Source organism: Engystomops pustulosus, chromosome 1, assembly GCF_040894005.1.
Source record: "Engystomops pustulosus chromosome 1, aEngPut4.maternal, whole genome shotgun sequence".
In the NCBI taxonomy this organism is placed as follows: Eukaryota; Metazoa; Chordata; class Amphibia; order Anura; family Leptodactylidae; genus Engystomops; species Engystomops pustulosus.
Window position 1 is genome coordinate 31,213,832 of NC_092411.1, and position 13,035 is coordinate 31,226,866.

At 41.3% G+C, this 13,035-nt stretch overlaps 1 protein-coding gene across 2 annotated transcripts in view; it reads left to right on the plus strand.

The window, feature by feature from the left end:
- The window catches only part of IPO11 (importin 11), a 315,892-nt gene that overhangs the window by 38,574 nt on the left and 264,283 nt on the right, over positions 1-13,035 (plus strand). For both annotated transcript variants that reach the window (XM_072136983.1, XM_072136974.1), the window contains exon 6: positions 10,948-11,080. In XM_072136983.1, coding sequence (XP_071993084.1) covers positions 10,948-11,080 — 133 coding nt within the window. The remainder of the gene's footprint in view (positions 1-10,947; positions 11,081-13,035) is intronic.

The following is a 13,035-nucleotide window of genomic DNA, read 5'->3' on the forward strand; positions in this document are numbered from 1 at the left end:
ATGGACAGATAAGATCACATGACCCTCCATCTGCGGCCATTTTATGGACAGTAATGTCTGACTGATGAGGTAGAAGATGGGAGGCTTCACTTTATATATCATTAAAGGAGTACAGAACTTTTAATAGATGTATATTGGTAAATTACCTAATATTACCTGATATTACCTGCCTCACACACTTACACATAACAAAACCATGAGGTAAAGTGACCAACCCCTTTAATAGATGTGCACTGGTAAATAAGCTAATATCCTGTACCCCAAACATGACAGAAAATATGAAGTGGCAAGTGTATATACTTTTTATGACGTTCATCAGTCGATACCTACGGTACCTAATGATATCTTACCACAGGCCAAATTATATGGCGGCCACATCAGATTTATAGATCAAAAGTTGTGGTTTTCTCAAATGTGTACAAACCTAATAAATCCGCTCTACTGTTTCTGCACTTACCCATATAACCCAGATGGAGGAGCTGTTTGACAAGTTTCAATAGAAATCAGTTGTATGTCGCTATTTCGAGATCCTGTAATACAAAAAAATGGAAAATTTAGTAAAAACAACCGTTAATGGGGTTAATGCAAGTGACTAATTAATACTGATATCTACATAACCTATAACCTTTGCATAAGAAGAGTGTGGAGGAATGGCGTCTGCTGAGAACTAGAGAGATTAGGGATAAAAGATGTGGATACAGGTTCCCCTAGAGAAGATCACCTTATCTAAACCAGTGACAGATTTTGAGGTTCACCATGTATTATATAAATATATATATATATATATATATATATATATATATATATATATATATATATATATATATATATATATGTAGGGGCCACCTTCTTTTCAACACAATTTTGGGTCAAAGAGGAATGACATGTCATTTGAATTATACATAATTAAACTAATAGTAATATAAATTATGTATTTTTTTTTGGCTCATTTAGAAGGAAAGGAAAGAGGCCAGGGATAACAAATATAAAAATATTCTGATTATAATTTATGTCACGGTGCCTTTATCTATTAATAAGTGTCCCTGGTTATTTTGATGGTAGGTTTCCTTTAAAGAGAACCTGTCACCAGCTTTATACCACTATAACTACTAGCCTCTTCAGGCAAATTTACCCATTTACCTATCTAAACAAATCTCCTCCAAAGTTGAATACAAATGAGCTGAAAAGAATGGCTCTTTACCAGAAATGAGCAACTTGAAAAGCTGAAAACGGAGGGTTACGTCAGTCCCCTGTCATAAGCTCTGTAGTACCTACAACCATGATTCTGGTGTCATATTAAAGATAGAAATCTCATATTTTAGATTACATGGGGGAGCTAAAGAATCCGGAAAGCAGAAAATACATGGGGTGGATTTATCAGAGCTTGGACCCTAGATTTCTGTTTTACAAGCCATGAAATAGTCACAATTTCTGGAGCAGGAATTCATGTGTCAGTGTATGGGGGTATAGTTTAGAATGAGAGCTGCAGATACTTTTCAATGCATACCTGTTCATTTACCTGCTTGTATCTCAGGTTCTTTACCTATGAGAACCATAAGCTAAAGTGATTTAAATGATGAGATTCTTAACTTTTTTCAAACTTTTTTCAAACAGAATGTTGTACTTTACAGTAAAGTAATAAGACATTGCTTGGAAGATGTATCGCTTGTACAGAGTTTCTTGTATCATACAACAAGGATTCAAAGCAAAGGCTACAAACCATGTAATGGGAAACAGTTTTCACATTGTCACAGAGCAATAAGTTATTAAATGTGTCTGTAATGAAGCATTAGTGTTAATCTTGATTCTTATAACAACCCAACATTTTTAAAATGCAATTGTCACAGAGACCAAAAAAGTTCTGTCTGGGATTACAATGATAAAATATACAGTTCCGACTTACATACAAACTCAACTTAAGAACAAACCTACAGACCCTATCTTGCATGTAACCCGGGGACTGCCTGTAGTGATGTGTTGCTTCTTATGAAAATACAAGTGATAGGAAAACTGTTAAAGGATTTGGGAGCCATCCTATTATTATTATTATTTTTTTTTAGGGGGGGGTTGGTCTAGTGCAGAGGTGGCTAACCTATGGCACAGGTGCCAGAGTTGAGCCTCTGCTCTCAGGCACCACCTCCTGCAGCAAGATGGGGAGCTACATCAAGAGCACAGTCACAGTCTACAGCAGACCTTACGTTTAAAAATAGAGACACTGTATGGAGAGCCCCCTAACTAAATAAATAACCTGTTGTATAAGAGTAGGTGGGCGGAGAGGGCATTCTAATTTAGGAGTAATCTCTAATCTAAATTAATACTCCTTTTTTACTATATCAGGATGTACCGTAGATACGATCAGTGAGCAATAAGTTACTACCTAAATTCTCGTGTTAGCACCTTGCTATAAATAAGTGAGTTTTTGTTGCAGTTTGTGCACAAGGTTCGCCATCACTGGTCTGGTTATATCCAATCGATACACTAAAAATTCCATTCTTGGGATTCTTCCATAAATACAATGTCAGTAAAAGGATAGCAAATAATTGTGAGTGATGGCACAGGTCTGACTAGCAGGAGCTCTCCAAATATTTAGCGGGTAGTAACTTTACTGTGCAAATATTCTATTGAGATGAGATATTGATTAGATATCCATGTGCTGCAGGAGGAATCTCATGCGTGTTATGTAGCGGCATCCCCACATCACTTGTACGGGCGCTTAACTTGCTTCCTATTTCGTGCAGCGGCTGAATAATAAAGCCAGAGCAGATGCTGAGATACCTGCTTACATTACATCTAAGTGGCCCATTAGCCCAATCAGGTTTTCTTGCAGTTTGCTACCACGCGGTGATAATTGATGTCTATTGATGAACACTTGATGACGGAAAGAAAAAAAAAAAAAGAAAAAATGGCTGCTCTCCATCCTTATTGATATTTTGCGATCTTCCTTTTGTAGATAAAGTAGAAGGCGTATAATCATACATCTCTTTTTGAGAGATAATTATTTTGCTTCAGTAATTGAAATCCTCATCAATGAAACATTTTCACTTTGAGCCGTACACCTGCTGTGATTTTAGAGGGTGGCAATAGGAGGCGGCTAAACGCATTTGCGGATATGATATGAAGTTTAGGAGAAAGTCACACATGAGACCGGTTTTAAAGGGAACCACCTGTGTAAGCGACATAGGCGTTCAGTTCCTAGAAGACGACGTTGAGGAATCTTGCAAGTGCCGTATTTCATGTCGAAATGACAAAAAAAGTGGTGTTTCGAGCATTCGGGCGCTATTTCCTATAATGGGGTTCACTGCCGGGAATAACCGTTTTAATATATTGATAGATCGGGGCATTTTGGGACACAGCGATACCTAACATGCTTATGAGTTTTATTATTTGTTTTTATATCAGTTCTAGGGGATGATTTGAACTTTTAGATTTTTTTAATTTGAAAGTACCCGTTCAGTAGACTCAGTACCCCATTATCCCTTACACCCATTCTCTGCTCTGTTGACAAAGTATCCAAGAAATATGAAAAATCTTATGTTTAATTTCTTTGGCACAGTTTGCGTTTTAGGTCTTGTTGCTTTAACATCCGATTGTTGCTTATTTTGGCCACCGGCATTGGCTGGGTAAGCCGAGGACAGGGATTTACCCTAAAGTTAGCATTAAAATAACAAAAACAGTGACAGGCTAAGGTCCGTCCCTGGATTCCATCTCACATGCTAACAGTTCATTATCGCAGACCCCAGTGTGTCTTGTAAGTGCTCAAGGAGCGTTTATCCTTTTGTGCTGCTCAGATTAAATTGGAGTCTGGAGCTGGGAGTGAGAGGAGAGACACCCACGCAGTTTGGGCTACGATGAGAAATGTCCTTTCTGTTCACATGCTGTATCTCCGCTTCATGAGAAATGTCTAAGCTCCTTTAGTACACAATTTAACAGTATTTTTTTTATATCTGGGATATAAGTGGCTTGTAATATGGCTGTTATCATGGAAGGGTCATAAATGAGAACGCTGCAGGAATTGCGAATGGGTGATGATGAATTTGTACCTGAACATGACAGGTGTCCCAACAAGTCCTCAATTTTTATACCAGTGATAAAAGTGCTCATATAATGAGCTAGATGACTTTTTTTTTTTTTTTGCTATGTGGACTTAAAGAGAACCTGCCATGCAAATGAACACACCGAAAATAAATACTTTATTAAAAACTATGATAAAAACGCACTGCCCAATGGTTTTTTCAATGGTTCCTTTCTATGGCTGCAATGTTCAAACTTATATGCAACGCACCTAATGTGAGTCCAACGACTCTAAGTGAGGCCCTGCATATTCAGTGGTCACTGCATTGCACTGCTTTCCTCTTCTTGATTGACAGGTATCACTGCTAGAACAGGCTGCTGTTTGAAACATTGAGAGAAATCTCTGTTACATCATTGGGCACTTCGAGTCATGTAGGGGTGTAACCAAGATGGATAGGGCCCCATAGCAGACTTATGAATAGGGCCCACTTCCCACCTAAAAAATTTAGATATCTGTATACTCTTAGTTTTTTACAATCACACATGCAGTTCTTCACTCATACACACTCATTTATACACTTATGCATACATCATATATACTTCTAATACACACCTACAATATATATACAAATAAACCCACATTTATAATAAATCTGCATCATATTATCATGCATACTGTATATGCACTTGTATACATTATATACAATCCAAAAAAAGGTCACGGTCGAGCCAAGACTCTCCAACAATTCTTTATTTAAAAAACAAGCTCAAGGAGAAAGTGAGTGTGTAACCATTAAAATATAACTTTTAATAATAATTATATAAAAAACGTTGTAGAGTGTCACCTACCCAGTCATCTAAATGGGACACTATGCGCAGAAGATACTCCAAAGTATATAAATGGTGCACCGTCCAATAAGGACATGTGTAAAAGAAAACAGTCGTCTTACCGTGATTCGGACGTTAGTTGCATCAACGGGCCGGAGGTGAGGGTACCTCAGACGGGGGAGGGGAAACTCGCCCTAGTGGACCCACAGAACTCCCGCCCTGACAAGGGCAGTCCACAGCTATCCCTATAGGTACCGGGACATGCCCCCTACGAGCGCCAACAATGATCAAGCGTCCCTGACGCGTTTCGTAATACTCCTCAGAGGGACTTGAAATATCTTAGTGCTGGATGCCGGTCCGACTATAGAGACACTGGACACGGTATAAGTTTACTTGCACTAAGGGCTTGTAGCTAAATAGTGGACAAAATGCTGTCAGCAGGTGTCCTAAGAACTTTACTGCGGGTCACCGGTCACAGTGGTGGACCAGGTGGCCTCCTATATGCAGGCTGGCATAGTGAGCGCGCCAGACGGAGACAACTTCCGCCTATTTAAACCTCGTGACCCCGCCCAACTGCGATGTGATTGGACGCAACTCCCTTGTCCCAAGAATCGTATTGGTCCGTGTGCGGAGCGCCCCAGCCGTTGGATGCGGCGGACCGCAACGGAAACCAAACTGTTGAAACCTCGGACCGTGAAGAGGACAGCACCGAGCTTGGCAAGGACACAGTGCGCATGCGCAAGGTAAGGAGGGGGGGGGGCGGGTTAGAGTAGTCATCGTTGCCAGAGCAACATGTGGACGCCGATCTCCTGTAGGCGTGATTACCACTTATGCTATGGTGATTTAATCGTAAGGGACCGACGGACTCAGGTGAGAGAAGAAAGGTGCCGGTTATCGGCACAAGATAGATAAAATACGATACTTAAAGTCTAGGAAAATAAATGATAATGAGGATGCAATAAGTGAGAAATGTAGAGATCTACAACTTATGCTGCACATAACTAATAGACATCCAATGGGGACATTAGGTTTAGAAGGTAGAGTGTGTATATATACCATAACGTATAATGACCACACGTCCAGGTGCACAGGTGGCAAATTAGGTTAGAGAAACGAAGTAAATGACAATTGTTCGTTTAAACCCATGGGGTACACGGTGTTCAGGGTGAATATCCACCTGGCTTCCTTCTGGAGAATAGTCTTGTCCCAATTTCCTCCTCTTAGAGGGGGAGGGACATGCTCAATACCCATGAATCGTAACACGGAGGCATCCCCGTTGTGATGCACTGTGACGTGGTTAGACAGTGGTTTATCACGTCCATGTTGAATGTCGCCCAGATGTTCCCCTACTCTTCTTCTGAACTCCCTAAACAAAGCGGACAACAAATTTCGCATGGTTGCCACCTTTGATAATGGCTCAAGGGAAGCTCGAGCCATTTTGGAAAAACACTGGCCCATTCTGCTGATGGACCAAGATTTGAGGACCCTTGTGGGACCTACACCCTCCATCACATTCCGCAAAACGCGTTCCATTAAGGACAGGGTGGTTAAGAGCCACTTTGTTCCTCCCAAGCCCCAAGGGACTTGGCTGGACAGACGCCCGTTGGGGAGTTTTAAATGTGGGGGTTGTGTCGCTTGCCCATATATCCAAACTGGCAAAACATTCGCCAGTAATGTCACAGGCAAAACCTATAAAATTCGGGACTATATTAACTGCAAGTGTTCCGGGGTTATCTACAAGGTTACCTGTGACTGTGGTTTGGAATATGTGGGAAAAACGTTTAGGGAGTTCAGAAGAAGAGTAGGGGAACATCTGGGCGACATTCAACATGGACGTGATAAACCACTGTCTAACCACGTCACAGTGCATCACAACGGGGATGCCTCCGTGTTACGATTCATGGGTATTGAGCATGTCCCTCCCCCTCTAAGAGGAGGAAATTGGGACAAGACTATTCTCCAGAAGGAAGCCAGGTGGATATTCACCCTGAACACCGTGTACCCCATGGGTTTAAACGAACAATTGTCATTTACTTCGTTTCTCTAACCTAATTTGCCACCTGTGCACCTGGACGTGTGGTCATTATACGTTATGGTATATATACACACTCTACCTTCTAAACCTAATGTCCCCATTGGATGTCTATTAGTTATGTGCAGCATAAGTTGTAGATCTCTACATTTCTCACTTATTGCATCCTCATTATCATTTATTTTCCTAGACTTTAAGTATCGTATTTTATCTATCTTGTGCCGATAACCGGCACCTTTCTTCTCTCACCTGAGTCCGTCGGTCCCTTACGATTAAATCACCATAGCATAAGTGGTAATCACGCCTACAGGAGATCGGCGTCCACATGTTGCTCTGGCAACGATGACTACTCTAACCGGCCCCCCCCTCCTTACCTTGCGCATGCGCACTGTGTCCTTGCCAAGCTCGGTGCTGTCCTCTTCACGGTCCGAGGTTTCAACAGTTTGGTTTCCGTTGCGGTCCGCCGCATCCAACGGCTGGGGCGCTCCGCACACGGACCAATACGATTCTTGGGACAAGGGAGTTGCGTCCAATCACATCGCAGTTGGGCGGGGTCACGAGGTTTAAATAGGCGGAAGTTGTCTCCGTCTGGCGCGCTCACTATGCCAGCCTGCATATAGGAGGCCACCTGGTCCACCACTGTGACCGGTGACCCGCAGTAAAGTTCTTAGGACACCTGCTGACAGCATTTTGTCCACTATTTACCTACAAGCCCTTAGTGCAAGTAAACTTATACCGTGTCCAGTGTCTCTATAGTCGGACCGGCATCCAGCACTAAGATATTTCAAGTCCCTCTGAGGAGTATTACGAAACGCGTCAGGGACGCTTGATCATTGTTGGCGCTCGTAGGGGGCATGTCCCGGTACCTATAGGGATAGCTGTGGACTGCCCTTGTCAGGGCGGGAGTTCTGTGGGTCCACTAGGGCGAGTTTCCCCTCCCCCGTCTGAGGTACCCTCACCTCCGGCCCGTTGATGCAACTAACGTCCGAATCACGGTAAGACGACTGTTTTCTTTTACACATGTCCTTATTGGACGGTGCACCATTTATATACTTTGGAGTATCTTCTGCGCATAGTGTCCCATTTAGATGACTGGGTAGGTGACACTCTACAACGTTTTTTATATAATTATTATTAAAAGTTATATTTTAATGGTTACACACTCACTTTCTCCTTGAGCTTATTTTTGAATATTTATCTGTGAGTATATCTGGCTTAATTTTTATTTAAAAAACATCAATAAGTTCCAATGCATCCTTAACGTCTACGGGTTTCGAGTGGAGACCCGCTCTTAATCATGACAAATATATACAGGTAGTCCCCAGGTTACATACAAGATAGGGTCTGTAGGTTTGTTCTTAAGTTGAATTTGTATGTAAGTCGAAACTGTATATTTTATCATTGTAATCTCAGCCAGAACTTTTTTGGTCTCTGTGACAATTGGATTTTAAAAATGTTGGGTTCTCATAAGAATCAATATTAACACTAAAGCTTCATTACAGACACCTGTGATAACTGTTACAGCTGATTATTGTAGCCTAGGACTAAAGTACAGGAAATTACCAATATCCAGAGGTCCGTTTGTAACTAGGGGTCATATGTAAGTTGAGTGTTCTTAAGTAGGGGACCGCCTGTACTGACAGTCTATCTCGACACATATTTAAAACTCCCTCCCGGTGACATAACCCCACCCTCCCCGTTTACATCACTTCCGTAAATATTGTAACATAGTAACAGGATAACTATGCAACAATATGCGAGCAGCATATGGGAGAAGCATCGTCCCGCGACGTTGTCTCTCTCGGGTTGAAGAAGGAGGTTACCTCTAGTCCCCTTGTGGAACGATCACTTCGCGGGACCCTGCCGCTTCGGGATAAGGGCTAAAATCCGAGAACAAGAGAAAAAACACATATTACAAGTTAAAAACATGCATACATGTTATATATAACAGCAGTGTTCGTTTAGCATATCCATGGTGTGTTGCTCGCATATTGTTGCATAGTTATCCTGTATATTTATTAATTATGTCAAAAAACAATAACATCTATGTTAACCAGATTGTATATTTACCTGAGCCCGAGTGATAGCCTCCTCCCCTCATGCATATTTATGGATTATGGACCGGAAGTGATGTAAACGGTGGGGTTATGTCACCAGGAGGGAGTTTTAAATATGTGTCGAGATAGACTGTCAGTATATGTTTGTCAGGATTAAGAGCGGGGTCTCCGCTCGAAACGCGTAGACGTTAAGGATGCATTGGAACTTATTGATGTTTTTGAAATAAAGAATTGTCAAGTTGTTGAGTCTTGGCTGGGCCGTGACCTTTTTTTGTATTGGAACATTACATATACTTGAGCAGCAAGGTGGCCCGTGCCGACCCAACTACAAGCGCCTATTACAGAGGGAGAGGTGAGCTGGTGTTCAGTTTTCTCACGAAGTAATACATTATATACACACATATACATAGACAATGGTGCACTTTCTTTATTATTTAATGTGGCAGGTCGGGGGGGAGGGGCCTAACAATGGCTGCTACCGCTGTAGTTACGCCCTTGAAGTCATGTTACCAGGGTAATGTCATCTAAGGTGTTGTTACATTTGGAACATCTACAACAAATGTGTATCTGAGCACTTGAAATCTCAGCATGTCTGCATGAAGGAAGGGGCGGAGTAGAAGTCCATGGAGGCAGGCTGTGGTTTCATGTGATCAGATACAGACATAGACGTTGAAAATATAACCGGACCCTAGATGACATCACCCTAGTCACATGACATGCTGGGAAGAGGCATGGGACATGGGTAGGAGTAGATGGGAAGGGCCGGCCAAGCAATACAAGTCCCTTCTAATGTGAGGGAAACCATTTTTAGCCAGAAGGGTGTCAGTTAGTTACCAGGGCTCTATTTGAACCTGTCACTAGCTGTAGACATAAAAATGTGGTGACAGATTCCCTTTAAATAGAGTTTATGCAAGAATGAATACATATAAAATCCTAATATGGACACCTTTTTAACACTTTCCAAGGAAAACAGCCAATAAGATGGATTTTATTAGGGATCTTGTGAGGAACTTGTAGGATCTCATGTGGTGCCAGAATCTCATGAAGGTTTACATGTGAAGACAATTCAACGTACAGTAAACACAACAATAAGTGGCTTTCCAGCACTAGTCTTTGTCACGCCAGGACAACAAAACCGACAAACAAAAAGATTTATGATTAATTAGAATTGAAAGATCTTAAAAGGAAATGCACCATCAAAATGAAGGATGATAAACCAGAGTCACTGACGTATAGGTCCATCCACAGTGACTGTGGTAATCTTCTTATTTTTGTTATCCATGGCCTCCTTCCTTCTAAAATCTACTTTTAAAATTATGCTAATGAGGTTACCCTAGCCCCTCGGTGATCTGGCTTTGTAGGCTGTTACACTGTCTCACCCTCCCCCTGCTCTCTAAGCATTTGTGCAATGACTACTTCCTGTACTTGATTTTATAAGGAAGGAAGCCATGGATAGCTAATATAAGAATATTCCCACAGTCACGGTGCCTGGATCTATGAGTAAGTGCCCCTAGGTTATCATGGTGGATTTTGATGGTAGTTTTCTTTTTAGCTTAAGTAAATCATATCATGTAACAAAACCACAAATAATCATTCACTAGCCCATCCTGTCCCTATCACTATATTGTCGTGTCCAGCAGCATGCACTTATTTTTGTCTAGTTCTTCTGACCTACAATGTATTATACCTTTTCCCCATTTATCGGATTCCAGAGTCGTAAGAGATTCTACTGTGTCTGCTGGACTAGAATTACAGAGTCATTTTTCAGGCTACATTAAACACAGTGTGAAGAATTATCATTGCCAGTCACTTAAAGAAACCGCTGCCTGTAGATTCCTGTAGATTTATCTTTCAGTAAATGTGAGGTGACTGGATGTCAAATGGAAGTTTAACTTTGATTTAGTGAAGTCATGAGCATCACTCGACTGTGCTGGCTTTCTCTTCACTCTTTTGTTTTTTCAGACGCACCTGCGGATTGATCATTTCCGGCTCTCATCTTATTTTGTGTTTCCCTTCCAGCTCGCCTCAGAGATCTATAGTTTTGCTTGCTGCCTTTGGAATCATCATGCGGACACATTCCTGCAACTGATCTGCACTGAAGGGGGCACCAACGCTGTCAGTTCCTTAGAAAGAGCCTCATTATCATTAAAAGGTTTGCATAAGATTTGTTTTTTTCCAAACCTAACCTTTCAACAAACACTACAGTGTGGGTACATGATGCTTAAAAGCAAACCTGTCTCCAGGAATGCCATTTTTATCTGGTTCCAATAGACAATACTGATTTAAAAAATAAATGCCTTTTTCAGCACTGTGAATCATTTCAGTACTTTATAATGGTTTATTTTACATTACTTGGCTCCCTGCCAGCAGTGTGGTCTCTCCTCTCCTCTACACTCATCCAACTCCCTCCCCACTTCCTGTCATGTGCATTGAGAAGACCTTGGAAGAGGGGAAGAATGCATGAGGAGACATAGGTACCCTCCCTTCCCCAAGACTCACCACACGCTGCAGGCAGGGTGCCAGGTAATGTAAAATAAACTTTTCTTAAAAAAGACCTGTCACCAGAATTTTACTACCCTGGTAAACAATGCCTGCTGAGAAAGGGTTACAATAAATCCTTATATCACCTAAAATTAGCTACCAGTGAGCCTCTGCACCTTAATTACAGCCACTTTTCTGATTATGCAAGTTAGCTTTTGTGACTCATGTCTGATATCTGTGACTCTTCTCTCTCTCAGGCTGGCTGTAAGCCACGCCCCATTATTCTGACTGACTGCTCTGTGTCTCTTCATATCCCTGCTCTGTCTCCTTGTACTTAGGGACTGTCTGCTAATATTTTACTACAGGCAGTCCCCGGGTTACATACAAGATAGGGTCTGTAGGTTTGTTCTTAAGTTGAATTTGTATGTAAGTCGGAACCGTATATTTTGTCATTTTAACCCCAGCCAAATTATTTTTGGTCTCTATGACAATTGGATTTTATAAATGTTTGATTGTCATTAGAACCAGGATTAACAATAAAGCTTCATTACAGACACCTGTGAAACTGTTACAGCTGTTTATTGTAGCCTAAGGCTAAAGTACAATAAATTACCAATATCCAGAGGTTCGTTTGTAACTAGGGGTTGTATGTAAGTCAGGTGTTCTTAAGTAGGGGACCGCCTGTACTTTGAATTAGTGGCAAACCCTTTTAACACAATGCAAAGTGAATCATATCACTATTTCGCGTGAACACCCTTAACTTCAAAACAGCATCAATGCATTGATGTAGAATTGCACATTGTTTTTGAAGGAACTTGGCAGAGAGATTGTACCAAGCACCTTGGAGAACGAAAAACTTGATTTTGATGATATGCTCCTGTTCTTTCATGTAATCACAGACTAGATGATGTTGAGATCAGAACTCATTAGGGTCCATATTATCTGTTCCAGTACTCCTCGTTCTTCTTTTTGCTGAAGACAGTTCTCAATGCCGTTGGCTGGATGTTTGGGATCATTTTCCTGCCGGGGGATACATTTCTCTAAACTTTTCTGAAACGATTCTTACTTTGCAGAATTGTTTCCACAACTGCCTCAAAGCACTTTCACAGTTCTGTAGGTGCAGCCATCTTTGGCCCCATTTCTGGCATCCAATTTTTTTTTTTTTTTTTTTTCATTTTGTGCCTTATAAGTTTTATCTAGATACCATGATGATGGGAAAAGAAAGTGATCTGTCCCTGGAAGCTGTCACTAAGTGCTGATTTGGAGCATTGATTTATTAACTACAACGTGAAAGATTTTGCCCATATGTAATGATAATTTGTGAAAGGGAAATATGGAAAATAGGAAAGGGTCATAATAAAGGATAACCTCTGGTGGGGAAATGATAGGATGCAAATAGAAGAACAATAAATAACATCCTCATTGAAAACAAAAAGGATGAATGGCCAAAATGCAAATGACGGCAACAAAGTGGAGCAAATGAGCCTTTTATATTCCATCAGGACGCAGCTTCTCTATGGAGCCCGTGACTCCGGGGACCTTTCCGGTCATTTCGTCTGTACGTCTCTCTCCAGCTTTCCACCCACTTATTAAATGATGATTTTGTTTTTGTTAGTATTTTGCAAA